At 46.3% G+C, this 16,222-nt stretch overlaps 1 protein-coding gene across 3 annotated transcripts in view; it reads right to left on the bottom strand.

Annotated features, from left to right (window-relative positions):
- The window catches only part of TTC23 (tetratricopeptide repeat domain 23), a 110,926-nt gene that overhangs the window by 27,495 nt on the left and 67,209 nt on the right, over positions 1 to 16,222 (bottom strand). For all 3 annotated transcript variants that reach the window (XM_024732067.1, XM_024732068.1, XM_024732069.1), the window contains one exon: positions 7,520 to 7,625. In XM_024732067.1, the coding sequence (XP_024587835.1) occupies positions 7,520 to 7,625 (106 nt within the window). The remainder of the gene's footprint in view (positions 1 to 7,519; positions 7,626 to 16,222) is intronic.

The following is a 16,222-nucleotide window of genomic DNA, read 5'->3' on the forward strand; positions in this document are numbered from 1 at the left end:
AGCTGTTGTCACATACAAGCGGACCACATGTCAGGCATCACGTCAGGACCCTTATATATGAGAAGAGCCTAGGGCTCGGGAACAGTGGAAGGTCCAGGGCATACACTGTGAGCGTCTTCCCTGTCTGTAAATTTGAAACCACTTTTATTTTTACCTGGGATATAGGAAAGCTCTTTTATTGCAAGACCCTGACTTATTTTCCCCCATCCCCCAGGCCCCTAAATTAGCTTTCTGAACTATGAATCCCATGATTAGTCTTTGAGGGGAGAGAAATTTGTCCTATTATTACAGCTAAGGAGTGACTCCCTAAGAAGCAGAGCTGGCTCCCCTGGGAGTGGGCATCCCCCAGGAGGTCCACCTGACACAAGTGACAGTGGGGTTTCCAGAGGGACAGGAGGTCACAGCCCCTGGGGTGGGATGCCACTTCTTGTCACAGACCTTGTGCCTGAAGTTGGGTGTGGGTTCACAGACAGCCTCGGCAACCTGATGCTGGTGGCCTCGGCAAGAGATGAGGTCATTTTCTAAAGCACAGGAGCATGACTTAGCTTGTAAATCTGAGCCCTAGTGGCACAAGTGTTCCAAGGCCATGAATCTTCTCCCATTTTCATTCCCGCAGAATGTTGGGGCTGTCTGTGAGTTAGGGTGAGGGGGTAAGTGTGGCCCAGCGGGCAAGGTGGCTTAATGTCTCCCAGAGGCCCCTTCAAACTCTATTCCATCTGTATGTTCATATACAGGCAAAAGAAAACAGGGCTCCATTCAAAGAGCAAGAGGAATGTGGGGTTATGATTTGGCACCCAGGAGGTCAGGAGGCTTTTAATTAAAATAAATTCCAGTGACCCTGGGCTCATTTTCTTGAGGCTGTCCCAAGGCAAGAGTTGGAACAGTGAGGACAACTCTCATTATGAGGGAGGCCTGTGTGTACAATGTGACAATTATCTTTTGTAAGTCTTCAGAAACTGTACTCTGCACTAACTGCGAAATCGTTAAGGACCCCAGGGAATCCGAATATGGAAAGTCTCAAATCCTAGCCTGGCATTAACCCAGAGGAGCGCTATCACCCAGCGAACAAATGGATTGAACCCATTTAGACCCTGCTGGGAGCTGCCTGGGGCTTTTGCACAGGCAGCTGCCCTGAGGCTGCCCGCCAGCCTTGTGGGGGCCACAGAGTAGCCTGAGGACAGACGAAGCCCCGGACAGGCTGACTTCTCGTTGCGTGGCCCTCAGTGGTCCACACTGGAGGCCACCTTCAAGAGGAATGTTTTCATAGGGCCTGGACAGGGCATCCGGGAGCAGTAGACATGCTGCTCCTGAGCTGTGTGGTCCCTGGAAGTCCATGGCCATCTCTGGGGGCAGGTTTGCATCAGTAGATTAAGGTGACCACGATGGCGGCAGGCTGGGTGAGGCTCACACAGCAAAGTGTGCATGAAGTGTCTGCATAGTGCCTGGTGCCCACAGGCCTGGTCTGGGCTCAGTCGCCATAGGGACTGCCTGCCTTGAATGTCCTCACCACCAGGAAGCTGATCAGGACTTCCCTCCACCCCCAACACCACCCAGAGTCCCACTTGGGGCCACCCAGTAGTGATCAGGTGCCCAGCGCCTCAGGCCTATTGCCACAGTTGCTTGTCTTGGTGAAGTATATGTCATTTCCATAAGCTGCCCTAATAATATGTTTTGAAGCCAAGTCAGGGTATAAATAACTTAGGTGTTTCTGAGAAGTTCTGAATATAACTTATTATCCAGCACAAAAGTGAAACACCAGAGCCTCATAAAAGTGGTTATCAGAGAGCCCACCATCCTCCCTAGGAGAGGGATAAAGCCGCAGACTTTGTTCTCAGACACAAAGATGAAAGGCAGTTTGTAAGCAAAGCTCAGTGAGGTTTCAGTTCTGCCACAGGTTGTCCCTCTGTGAAGAGAGACCAACAGCACAGACCTGGGGTGGAAAAGGCCACACCTTCTACTCCTCTGCTGGTCTCAAGAGCTGCCAACCCCTGTAGCCCACACCTGCCCCCACCTTTGGGGCTTCCGGGCTCCCTGGGCCTCTGAGGACAGAGCACCCTCAGAGCCACGACCTCTCTGGCTCTGGAGTGTGGTCAGGTAGGCAGCGTCTGGCCTCTGTCTAAGGCCTTGCTTTGTCTCTAATTGCCAGCATGACGCTGGACACACCTTGGACTCCAGTCCTCTACATGGGATGTGCTTTAAGGTGCCTTCCAGAGGTTTCTGAGAGGGTGTCCTACTAACGATGGTGGAAAACAGGGTAAGAGGCTTCCCTTTTCTTCTCTGGCCTCACCCACCACTCTCTCTCTGCTGCTTCCCCTTCCCACCTGGCCTGTGGAGCACTGAGCAGGATGGAAGCTGACATCTGCTTGGGGAGCTCAGGCACCAGGCTCAGGCTGGCTGGGCATTTTGTAATAAGAAGCGGGCCCTGAGTAGGAGCTGAGGAAGCGTCTCTCAGAACACACAGGACTTGAGGTGGGTGGGAAGGCCGAGGAGGAAGAGAGAGGGAGAGGGGAATAGTGAGGAGGAAGGGAGAGGTGGGTGGGTGTGGCCAGCAGCAGCTTACACTCATTCCCACTGCAGGCCTGCACCACAAGCCCCACTCGGAGGCCTCAGGTTGGAGGCGGGCGACAGAGGCAGCACAGGCAGTCAAGGAGGGCCACGGGAAGGTGAAGACCACCTCACCGTGGCTGTTCCCAGGTGGCCACATTACCTGTCAGGAGCCCACTGGAGCTGGGTGCGTCTGTCTGATTTCCAGTCTCTCTGAGACACATGGGGCTCAAGGAGCATCAGTGACCCCATGAGCAGGGAGTAGGCTGCGGGTGGGGCAGGGCCCAGCATGGGGCAAGCTGAGGAGCAGGCCACAGAGGAAGAGCTGAGAAAAGCGGTGATCGCGGGGGGTAAAAAGAGGAGACTCCATGGAGATATAGAGCCTACCTTCAGATACTTACATATCTCGTGTGTACTGTATAAAAGGAGGGGAGAGGCCAGGACAAGTGTGGGCCCGGGAGACATACGTATCCGTGCATAGGGAGTTATATCTTGGGAATGCACCCCATGCCCATGAGGCTGTCCATATAGCCAGGGATTCCACCCCCTGCCCCAAGGCGGGCAGGGGCATAGCCCATTCCCTTCTGCTGTCTCTGGAACCTACAGCGCTCCCTGGCCTGCTGGAGCCCACGCCACAGATGGGGCCACTTCCAAACAAGGCCACCCGTGCTCAGCGGGCTCTGCCTCTCAAAAGTTTACACTGAAATGTACTTGGCTTCAGCCCATTTCATTTTAATATCCTTTAGGAGAAGAGTTATAAACACAAGGCCAATGCCTGGAGACTTAGCAGGGTTGGGAGAGCTGTTAATACCAAGTTTGTCTATGGCTGCTCCGGGAAGCTGGCCAGGCTCAGGTTAGTGACATTCTACAAGCCTGAATTGGGAGCCCTTATGCAATCACAATCCTTCGTGACTTCTAAGGCAGTTTTGTCTGCATAAGGAATGCAGGAAGGCACAGAGCAAAGGGATTAGTTTGATTGCGGAGCCTGAAACACACTGGCTTCTTGGCCAGTGGCGTTTTGTTTGTCCGAGGGCAATGCCTTCAATGGACATTTAGCAAGTAGGCTATGGAGAATCCCTAGATGAGAAATTTTTCCTATTAACGATTCTTTAAAAAACAAACAAACTGTACTTGGCACAGACTAGTTTAAACATAGGAGAGCAGAGTTGAGATCCCCGTGCACGTGGATCCCTTGGCACTCAGTGGAACGTGCAGATTTGCTCCCAGGAGATCTGGCTGGGACTTCTGAACCACAAATGACCAAAGTCCAGGCCAGAGAGTCCTGCCTGGGTGAGAGCTAGGGTGGGGAGGCTGGTCCCCCCCTTAGTTGTCAGACAAAGATAAATTCCAAATTCCTGCCTTTCCTTTCCCCTTCCAGGAGGTAGCAGAGGCCTGGAGAAACCTCAGCCCTGGGTGGGCTTCTCTCATTACCGCATTGGCTGTGTGTGAGGGGACAGCAGGGACATGAAAACCAGGCCCCCTGAAAGACGGTGGGAAGGCGCCTGCCCACTGCCACTGCAGCTCCTGGCTGTGGGGGACCCCGCTCCTTCCCGCTTTTTCAGGGAAGCTGAGTCCATGCATGGAACACGGCTGTACCCTCTGGGCCCAGGCCACTGAGCTTAGCAGATAAGAGCCGGAACAAACTATCTTAAAATGCCAGCCAGACAGCTCATTGTTCACAGTCTTCCCCATGTTTGTCACCAAGAGAACAAAGACTCCCCCAGCAGCACATTCAAGCTTGTTAAAACAGTAGGAATAGTCTGTGGTTTCTCTTTGCTTTGATTCTTTTCTGATGTGCCCATTTCGATGGCTGGCTTGAGGCCTTAGGGGCAAGGGCTGGTGCGCCTCTCTGCCCCTGCTCCAGGGCTTCATGCTGCCTCTGCACCAGCATCTGTTTTGATCCGACAGCTTCTCTGCCCAGCCTCCTCACTTAGTGTTGACTCGCCTTCAAGCCTTCAGTAAACTCTCTTCCTGTTGGTGTCAAGGTGATAGACATTTCCAGTGTCTTCTGATTAGTGGAAGCTGAGTCTGAGAAGGGAGCATCCTTACACTGACTGGGGCTTTGTCTCTCTTGTAGAGCAATGAGTAGAGAGGATATCGACTGATGGTGCTGGTGGTATGGAGAGCTGGCTGTGTTAGCTCCTTTGTAAAATGGGAGGTCATCTTGCCTCCAAGGCTTGCTAGGATTAAATGGGCATGTTCGTGAGAGTGCCAGCACCTGCATACAACGGGCGCTCGACCCCTGCTACTGCTGTTGTCATCATTGCTAGTAGGACTGTTGTTATGACTCCTGCTGGTTCGGGTTCCTGAGGCCTCTGTGAGTCAATATGTTTCAAGCAATCGATCCTCCAGGCCTCAGGCAGAAGCGACCCCCTTCCTAATCTGCAAAGCCAGTTGCAACTGTCCAACTCCCTGCTCTTGGGGGAAGTTTTTTTCTTATCCTTCCCTATTCATTCTCCTCCCCCTTCAGATACTGACTGGCAAGTCGGCTTTCTGGGTGCAGGTCACCAAACAGTCTGAGCCGCCAAAGAGACATGGGGCAGAATGGGGGACTGAGAGCCTGTGCACGATCCTGGGCTGGCCCCTTCCCAGACGGCACTCAAACTGGTTTCCTTGGGCCACCGTTGCTCTTCTCAAGTCCCTTTCTCTCCCCAAAGCCACACACTCTTTGGGAGGGGAAAGAAGGGAAAAGGGCATGTGCAGTGCCAGTCCTTATAATATAGCACGGAGGTCAAGAGCCTAGGTTCAAGTCTACCACTCCCTGGCTATGGCTCTTGGGAAGTTACCTAACCCTCTGTGCCTTAGTTTCTCCATCTGAAAACTGGGAACACTTGTACCAAACTCACAGAGCTGTGGTGAGGATTAACTGAGTTAATAAATATAACACGGTTAGAACCATGACAGTATGTACTATGTAAGAATTCGCTATTATTACTGTGTGAGGTCATTAAATTTTCACAGACCTAATTATCTGTATCAAGTAGGTATTAGTGGCATTCTCTATTTACAGGGGAGGCTATACCAACACCATATTTAGACTGGAAAACTTAGGAAAAAATACATAATTGGATTGTTTCTGATTCTATAATTACACAAAGAAGAATGGTCTAACTTTGCAGCTACAAGAAACAAATATTTTAGGGACACGATTTCTATTGTTCCCCACCTAATCCATACATTCATCAGGTGTGTACACCGAGCACTAGCTGAGATGCTGGCAAACCGGAATCCCTCTAGGCAAAGATGGTCTCTGGCCTTAGCCTCCTGTAGTTGCTTGGTATTCTCTGGGAGTAGACCCCCTCCCCCACACCCCAGCAGTTTAAATGCTCAGAAACTTCCAGTTCTCAACCCATGAGCCCCCCAAGAAAAACAGGAAGGGCCTGACAACCACTTATTATACTCATGCTTCCCAGGTCAGAAGTTAGGGATCTAGCCCTCACACTTGTTTTGCTTCCCTCAGAGCCTGAAACATATTTGACTTGGTGACCATCAACTATTCATTGATTTCACATAAAAATTCAGATTTCTGCCTTCTCTTGAAAAAGCAGACCTGCTAATACAAGCCTGCTTTCCACATGACAGTAATGGGCTGGAGCTGAATAACAGCTGCTCAATTTCGACAGGGGACGGGCCTCTCCAGTTTGCCACAGTCCTCACCACTCCCTATTGCATCTCTCAGATTACAGCCAACAGTTAGCTGCCATTTATAATTATGCTTGCTGCTGCTACTGTTTTCTAATGACTACTCGCTTCACTCACATTGCTTACTTGGTTCCTATAGGCATTTAGATCTGTGACTCCTGCTAATCTAGGGGTTTCCATCATGTTTGCATTTTAAGTATCTTATTAATACTTGTGGCATGGAAGCTTCTTTTCCCCTATTAAAGGAATTTTAGCCACCAATAAACTGGTTAAAATGTTGGCTCTTTGAAGGTTTTGAAGTTGATTGCTATGTATGGAGTGTTCTAGGGAGTTAGGGTAAGGAAGGTCGCCTGCCTTCTCTATCCTCCAGCTCTGAAAAGGTGCTCAAAGCTCCGGGAGACCAGAATGAAGGATCTTTAAGGTGGGATGGACAGAAAGATTAACACTGGTATCCCCTTCCCCAGCTCCTCCCTGGACAGGAGCCCCTGCCTGGCGCAGGGACCTCTGCAGACCAGGCTGCTCACTGAGGCTCCTCCTTCATCTTCTCCCCCACCAGCCTCCTCATCTTAGCCCAGCTCCTACTCCCTGAACCTCAACCTCAAGCCTTCCAGATACTGATTTTCAAATTGATGGCACACTGGACCTTATTTTCCTACAATGCATAAGTATTTCTAGCTGACATCTTGGAATACACCTCTTGTCTTCTTTATGAGTTATACTCTGTTTATGAATATTCTGAGCAACAACAAAGAAAGTCACTAGAATGCATGTTCTCCATCAATAGAGGCATATTGTATGCTCTGAGCCCAGGATGGAGGATTAAAGAACTCCCAAGCTCACTGCTCTACCTATTATGTAGGGCTAAGAAAAACTATATGACTCATAAACGACAACTTCCTTTTGGAATCCTGAAGCCGTGTAAGTTCATCCTGATTGAAAGCTCAGCCCTGTGAGAGTCTGGAGGCTGGAGTTCAAGCAGGTCAGATCCGTTGCCACAGTAGCTCCACAACCTTTAAAAATAGATCACCTTTGAAAGCCCAGTAGATTTCCCTGTAAGCCCAGCACAAACTCTCTGGGGCTCTGATAGCTATGTTTGGATGAAGATTTGCTGTATTTGAGAGTAAAAGATTAGAGGAAGGCTGGAAAAAGATAGAAACCAAAGGACTCTGGACTCTAGTGAAGCTAACAGAGAAGGCTCTCTGAAGGGTCTGTCCCAGCTCCATCCACATGTTCATCCATCCCAAAGGCAGCTAGCCCACAGACACCGATGCACATGGGACAGGCAGGGAGCAGGCCTTGCTGTCCCCCACGGAAGGCTCGCTCTCGCTCTCACCATGGTGCTCAGGCCTCCCAGAAGTGACAGCAGCACAGGCGATGGAGTGTGCGGACACGGCTGCCTCCTCTTGAGAGGGGTTTCTGCTCAGGACGATGAGATGCGCCTGTCATCGTGGAAAGAAGACACACGTTTGTTTACATGCTTGGCAGCAGCAGCAGGAAACTAACTATTCTTGGAACGATAAGCAGAAAGCCAAGGAAATTTCTAGCAAGCTAAACAATATGATTTATGTGGAAGCACAATCAACTCTTGGGAGAGCTCAGTTTTAAAAGCATTGTGTAGTTGAGAAAGCACCAAGCCCTGGACGCTGAGTCCAGATAGCTCGATGCTGTGGCCAGGGCTTATTTCTAAGTAAATCATTTAAAAGTCTATGCTCCCATGAGTGCAGTGTCAGCAGAAGAGGGGGGAGGGTTTCCAGGAGGAAGGAGATGGATTAAAAAGTGCCTGTGCTGTAGGGGAAGTGGGCAAGCACAGAACCCTACCTACTGGTCAGCCCAGAGAGGGGGACCTACCCCCAGTGTCAGCAGCCTCACCCACAGAAACCCCGACCCCAACCCCAAGCCTGGTCCGCCAAGCCCATTTGCCTATAACCTCGGCGAACTGGACCACAGGAGCTGCCCGAACACAGGAAACAGCTCAGTTCCTTGAAAATGAAGCCCATTTAAAAATTCTTTAAGGGGAAAAAACCACCATATGATCCTATGAACATAAAATAAAAATAATCCTTTCAAATAAAATACAAACTACATCCCTTCAAATAAAAAGATATTAAGCAAACAAACAAGTAAATAATCCCATGGATTAGTCATAGCTCCTGGAGGCTGAAAGAATCGGGGTGCTTTGGGCAGTGTGCACCAGGGCAGGAGGAATGTCAGCATTCATGACATGGTAGAAACAGCAAATCTGAAGGCAGAGCATCAAGGTCAGAATCTTATCTCCATCCTTTATTAGCTGTGAGGTACCTTGGGCAAATCACCCACTCAGCAACCTCAGTTTTTTCATCTATAAAATGAGGATAATGAAAATTGTCAAAAATATTTAAATCGATATCGCAAATGAAAAAGAAATGAAAAGTAACAGCCTAAATCTTAGACTAGATAAAGCCATACCACTAGAACCTTCTAGTCCAGACCAAGCAGTGAGACAGCAAAGCCATAGACTTGCTCCTCTGATGACCAGCTTAATGCATTTCTGAGATGATAAGCAGGGTAGGCTCTAAACTGTCCCCTCGTTTGTCGTATGTTAAAATCCACTAGTTACTAGATCTAGACTTTTTATGATAGGGGCTACTCCAAATCAAGATTGCTGGTAATAACTTTTATTGCTGTGTTAGAACAATCAGGATTTCATATTTGTAAATGCTAACAATATCCTTTGTTTTAAAATGACTTTTCTTATTACAGCAATGGTCCCCAAAATTTTTAACACCAGGGATCAGTTTCGTGGAAGACAATTTTTCCACGGACCAGGGGTGGGGTGGGGGTGGGGGGACAACAATGGGGAGGTGGCAAATGAATCTTCCCTTGCTTGCCGCTCACCTCCTGCTGTGCGGCCCCTTTCCTAACAGGCCCCGGACTGGTACCGGTCTGTGCCCCGGCGGTTGGGGACCCCTGTATTACAGGATATAGATAAATTGAATACTTGATTTTGGCAAACCCCAAATTGGTCATTATCCTCGATTTGGCCTGGAGTTCTGACTGGAAATGCTTTTCAAATAGGACACAGGGTTAGAGTGAAAGGATCAAATGTTCAGTGCTCAGGGAAAGGAAAAAAGAGAGGAAAAGCTTGCCCCACCCCAAATGCAAATGGATCATGTTTACTTTGTCTGTTCCCTGGGTTAACTATCTCTAGAATCCACTTTTGAAGAGAGCACCCTCTGATGCCAGAAGAGATTTAACTCATCTTGTTACAAAGACATTTTACACACAGTATTTTAGATTGATTAAAATTCAAATTCAAAAAGATTTCATATGTTGTTTCCACTTAATATTATAATTCGAGGCAATGTAAAAGACGCATTCTATCAAAATTACTTTCAAATGAATTATTAACATGTTCTGAGAGTTCTCTAAGTTGCCTTTTGTCTTGGAAACAGGAAGCAAAGTTTTCCATGAGCAAAAATGTTCATATTATCAAGAAAGTGGATCCTGAAATCTAATGGGGATCTGAACATATCACAAAACCTTCAATGTTTTGCTGTATGAGATGCTAATATAAGCAAACATTAATATTCATTATTCACTTCAGAAACTCAGTCTCTGATCTAATTTGTTATTTGATGTTCGAAAAGCTTCTAAAAACCATATGTGGGAGTGGGGGGTGAGGGTAGTGGAGAAGGGAACCCATGATGTTTAAAATGTGCAATCTCATTTATTCAGAAAAATTTAGTTCAGTCCTATTCAATTCAACTTATCTTAATTTTTAAATGCTTTCTACATGCCTGATATTATTCAAACCCTAGGAATTCACATAAAGATTAGGCAGGGCTTTTGGTTTTAAAGGAGCTTACAGACGAACTACAAAAATGTGGGGTAGTTTGATTTTACCTAAATTCACAGACACTGCCCCTCACTAGGTTTTAGCACCCGGCTCACTACTTTCCTCTCCACCCCTCCTCCTGTTATCATTTTCAGTGATTTCAGTATCCCTAAGATTGGTCTGCACCTATTGGGCAAGAAAGAGATGGCACAGTTTAACAGATGAATAGAGGAAAAGAAGTTTGCACGGAGGAAACCTAAGGAAGAGAGTGCAGGACCCCAAACAGGCTGCTTTAACATCACAGGCAGAGCAAGGGAGGGAGAATTTGCTGGAACTGGAAAGATGAATTATAGGGGAGGGAGCTGTAGCTTTCAGTGAATGGATGCAGACCACCTGCACTGACCTTGCTGGGAGGAGCTGAGGGAATAAATAAGCTGTGCTCTCTCCTTCCAAGGTCAAGGCTGTGTGCCTCCCAGCCAGAGGGCAAGGCGGCCCACTGACACTGTACTTAAGTGGGCACCGTGAGGGATGCAGAGTGGAGCTAAAAGAGCAAACTAAAACACCCAGTGAATGACCCAGCTAACACCTTGGCCTCTTGGGTTTTGACAGGCTTATTTTCCTCCCTACCCTCAGCCACCTGGTCCCCCATTATGCTCTGGGCCTCATCATCGCTTAATCTTTGCTACCTCTGGATCCCGCAGCTCATAGACCCTGTTTGACTGTTGGGGCATCCTGGCTCTATCACATCCATGCAGCTTCTCATCCTCTGTCCACTCTCCACATCTCACTAGCCATCCACCCCTCCTGCTGTCCCTTCCCTTCTGGTCCAGCTTAGAGGGCACCACCCATCAGTGTCTATACGGAAAATGCCCTCAACTCCACTGAAGCATTATTGGAGATGGTGAAAAACGGGGAACCAGCTAAACATCCATCAGCAGGGGAACGAATATATTATGGTTTATTCATACAATGATTGAACTCTATCTATATGTATTAACATTTCAAAAACACACCACTGAGTGGAAAAGCAACTTATGAAAGGATGCAAACGTCATGATGCCACTGCTTTTCAAGTTTCTGATTTTAAAGCAAAAGAACCCCTTTTATACCAAACAGAATGGTTCTCTCACATACAAGGCAGGTAAGTGTGGAGCTGCTCTCACTGAAGCAGGTAGAGAGACCCTGGGAAGCCCAGGTTGCTTCCATCCAGCCACCCCCAAAAGACCCTCCTTGGAAAATGAGTGTTGGCAGTGACACAGTTTGACAACCACAGTACCACACCATGCAGGAGGCCTCCTGAGGGAGTGAGTACTGAGAAAGTTGACAAAGCTAGTGATTAGATTACCCAATCTTTCCAAACTAAACCACTGTTCACAATTCTGGAACAACACTTTGTTTGCTAAGATAATATAAATATCCCTGTTACATACATCTGAGAGCATTTAAGGACTAGCTGTTAGGGTGAACAGAATTACAGGAGTCCTGCTTGCCTCTCCGGCTTTATACAGAGGCCCGAGTACTAGGCCCCGCTGGGGATCTGCGGCTTGACCACGCTCACTCCTCGTTATTTATTAATCACCCCAGGGCTTTCATCTCTCCTCCCATCCTTTGAAGTTTTTGATATCTTATGGTTAGATGTTTATCAACTGTCATCTTGAGGCTGAGGAGGAATGTTTAATATTCTTAAATCTCTTCAGCTGCTAGCATGTCGTACTGGGTTAAAAACAAAAACACCTTTAATATCCCACATGGAGTAAGGTCATTAATTGAAAAAAACTCATTCACAAGACCAACTGCCTCAAGCCCTGGCAAGGTACAGAGCAGCTGTTGCATTCTGGTCCTCTTATGTGTTTCTGGGGGAAACCAAGGATTCCTCAGTGCCAACCCAGCTGTCAATAGACACAGCCAGAGCCAGGGCTGGCAGACTCTTATCTAACTGGGCCTGTCCCCTTGGATTTGTAAAATGTGTAACAGTTCTTGAAGAGAAAACTCGATGACTACTAAAAAGGATGTTTCTATTTATGCAGGCAGACCCCACCACATGAACACTCAACTTAAAACACTGGGTGGGTTCTGAGTGTGGAACCCCAGCTCTTGTGGGGAGGGAGAGAGAGATTTTTTTCCCACTTTGATAATGATTAGGGGAATCAGTGACTCAGAGGGAAATCTCCTCTCGCATAGCATAGTGAAGAGCACACAAGTAGCTCAAAGTACATTTGTGGACTTAAACTGGGTCTATTTACCCTGGAGATGAGAACACTCAAAGAGAAGACAATAATAATAATTAATTATATTAAAATAATTAATAATTGCCAGGATCTCTTTGTAAAGCTGAGGGCTAGCATAGGGAGGGACTGAGGGAAGGAGGGAAATAACAGCGATATACACCAGCTCCGCTTAATCTCAAAATGACCAGTGAGAGTGATGTTAACTGCCTAATTTACGGATGGCGAAATGAAGCCTCAAGGAGAGTAATCGACTGTCTGAAGGTCACATAGTTGGTCAATGGCAGAACAGGGATTTGAACTAGGGCGTGTGATTTCAAATTGCATGCTTTTCTCATCTAACACCTGGTTATCAAGAGGGTAGAAGTCACAGAAAGGCAATTTTCAAGTCAATGTAATGAAGAACTATTTAAGAGTCAGAGAAATAGTTACTAAGAATTAGACTCAGCCCAGAATTAAATAGACTGGCTAGGGAAAGAGCGAGCTGCCAACACATGGAATTCTGAGCACTGACTGTAGAGAGACGCCGTGGAGGGGGTCAGGCAGTGGACGGTGGATGGAGCAGACGTTAAAGTGCCTTCTACCAAGTGGCTCCGTTTCTGCTTTGATTCAAATTTGTGCCTTAATTCAACAGAAGCTCAAGTCCACTTGTCACTATGAGGTATGAGCTTGCTGTGTTTCTCTTATAACTGACCAGCTGTGAGACTGCATAGCTTTCTTTCTCAGCTCTGCCAGAGCTGGCCATTCTACCCTTAGGCTTTGACTGTCATCCTCGTTCAAGACAGGGTCATGTTGCAGCCCAAGGTTGCCACTTCCTTTCCTCTCCCATCTCTGCTCAGTAGGGAAGTCTTCCATGGCCACACACACCATAGGGGACTGAGGCGGCTGGAGGGCACTGGCTAAAAAAACGATGGAGCTGGGAATCCCCGGGAGAAATAGATGCAAGGGAAGTAACTGGGTGCAGAGGGCATTCAAAAACTGATTTCTGAGGGCCCCAGACTGAGCCAGTTTCTTTTAATAGTCAGAGAAAGTCTCTGTGGCAGCTTTCCAGTTGTCAATTTTAGCTCCTCCAAAGGGCTGGGAGAAAAGGCCCTACTCGCTGTAAGAGTTAGCACCAAAATAGACATGTTGGGGCCTTATATTTTTGTCTTTTTGTTCTGTGTGTTTTCTTAAAACTTAATTATATTTTTAAATTATAAGAGTAGTACCTGCATATAACTTTTTAAAAATCCTAAGTAGTAGAAAAGAATAAGCAATTAAAAATTTTAATGCCCTGTCCTTTGTGTCTATAAGCCTCAACCCCTCTTCTCCCCATTTCCAGTCTGATTTCTTATAGCTACCCACTATCAACAGTTTCCTGCATATCCTCTCAGAAATACTGATGTGCTTATACACACACACACACACACACACACACACACACATGAGATCAGAGCCTGGCCCTGTCCCCCTCTCAGCTCAGCTTCATCTCCTGCCACCCATTCTGGGCTCTCACCACAGTGGTTCCCCTCTCCTCAACCTTTGGGGTGTCTCATTATCAGATCCCACATCAGCTCAGGCTGCCTCGCTGGGAGCTCTCGCAGCACCCGGTACCTCCGCCTGTGGTGCACTTCACAGTGGTAGTTTTACATTCATCTGTGTGATTCTTCACTAAGGTCTGTCTCACTCACTAGGCTGCTTCTTGAGGGCAGGGCCTCTGACATCCGAGCCTTCCATCATAGTCCCAGGCCTAACACTGTGCCCAGCACAATGTAGTCTTTAATTGGTCATTGACTGACAGAATATTCTGGTCTACATCTGGCTTTTTAAAATTAAGAATGTATTTTGGACACTTTTCTTCAGAACACAGACATCCATCTCATTCTCTTTAGTGGCTCTACAGTATCCCATCACATGGATAGATCATAGCTTTATAATCAGTCCCCTACTAATGGGTTTTAAGAGTCTTTCTAATTTTTTGCTATTGCTAATAACCCTGTTTCTTTGCACACCTGTGCACATCTATCTGTTAGGTAAGTTTCTAGAAGTGAAATTGCTGGGTCAAAGGGTCAGTGTGTTATAAAACTGGAGAGGGAATGTCAATTGCTTTCCCCCAAAATGGTGCTGATTCCCAGTCTTACCAGCAGTGCATGAGGATGTCTGCTTCCCCACACCCTTGCCACCATGGAGTGGCACCAAACGTTTTTGGCATCTCCTTGGTTAAACTGCACTTCTTTAATAACAAGTGAGGTTAGGGATTATTTTTGGATGGTTATTGGCCATTGTATTCCCTCTTCAGTAAAATGTCTGTTTCTGTCCATATTTCTATTGAGTTGTCTTTTTCATCTAGATTTTATAAGAACTCTTTCTATACTTTCCCCTCCTTGACATTTATTTCTTAACTTTGTGATATGTTGTCATAGAGAACTTTTTCATTTTTATGCTGTCAAGTTTATCAATCTTTCTTTCTCTTTTTTCTTCTTGTCCCTCTGTCTCTCAATCTATAGCTATCTGCACACCTGCAGAGGAAAAATGCCCAACAAGTGTCACAACACTGGGTACTTCTAGGATGGGGGAGGAGGGCTGAGATGACTTGTAGCCCATTTCTCCGTATTTTTCTGTATGGCTCGATTTGTTTTTTTATGAAAAGCATTATCATTATGATAAAAAACAGATGTCTTTTCAAAAGAAGCAGTATGGCACCATGATTTGTGTCATTCTTAGAAAAGGTTTATACTGTATAAAATCATATCTGCATTCTGCATCTTTTCTAATTTTAAACAAAATAGGTTAGTGTTGTCAGAGATTTTGAAAATTAAAAATAGCACTCATCTGATTATTTATAATAAATGAATGACACTTTATAGTAAATACACAGCAATTAACAAGAGCCAATAAGAAGTGCTGCCATTTACTGAATAGTCTGCACCTGACAGGAGTCACATGTGAGCACCTATCAGCCACCACCTAGGCCTGACCGAGGCCAATAACTCACCCAGAGCAGGAACATGAACCCAGATTTTCTGATCTTAAAGTCTTAGGTAGAGTAACTGATAAATTATTTCACCATACTTTGCAAATCAAACTTCTCTAAATTTGGGAACTGCTGAATGGCAGAGCTGCCCTGAAAACTGAAAAGAGAGATATGCGATTCGAGTGTCAGAGACGTGAAAAAGCAATCCAAGCTAGCGCGGTGTTAACGTGTACTCCTTGAAGGCACACACCCACAAACATGCTATTGCTCACACAAATGAAATCCTGGGATTTTTCTTTTGGATAGGAAAATAAGGTTCTAGTGCCAAAATCTGCCACAAAGAGTTTCAGAAACAATCACGTTTGTGTGGTTTTCTCACAGAACCCTGCTGCAGAGGACCCACAGGGCTGATGACAGCTCTTTCATCAGTCCTTGGGACTGCTGCCTTCCCTCTGTGATGGCTCTGGGGGCTGGCTTTAGTTTTCTCCATTTTAATGGGTTAGTTCCTAAAATACTTTGGAACTTTTATACATTCTACAGAGAATAAAAGGTCTTTTCTCCCTGGGTGTTTCTCTCACTCCAAAGGAATGAAGAGTGAAAAAACAAGAGGGGAAATAACAAAACCCCTTTCCTTTGTGTGTAATTAATAAATGGCTTTTAGGCATGGGCTCCCTTGGAGAGCTATACCTTTCTGTATTTTAGTTAAAGTTGCTAAAGAAAAGGGGAGCTTTGATAAATGTTTAACAATTACTGTTAATAAATAAAAGTAGCTTATACTGGCAACATGCCAAGTTGTTCACAAAGCACTTTCCATTTTGAATCTTTGAGCTGTTCTGTGAAGTGGATAGGGTCTTTTGTAGGCTTTTTTTTTTTTTTTTTTTGAGAGACTAAATGACTTATATTATCAAACAAATGGTAAACAGAAGAGTCTGGACTCCAACCCAAGTTTTCTGATTTCAAATCCAATGCTATCTTGACTTCACAAAGCTATCTCTTTAATAATCGTAGGCAAGTATTTATTTAAACACTCTCTAATCTTTATTA

The sequence above is a fragment of the Neophocaena asiaeorientalis genome, unplaced genomic scaffold (assembly GCF_003031525.2).
Source record: "Neophocaena asiaeorientalis asiaeorientalis breed wild unplaced genomic scaffold, Neophocaena_asiaeorientalis_V1.1 scaffold362, whole genome shotgun sequence".
NCBI lineage: Eukaryota > Metazoa > Chordata > Mammalia > Artiodactyla > Phocoenidae > Neophocaena > Neophocaena asiaeorientalis.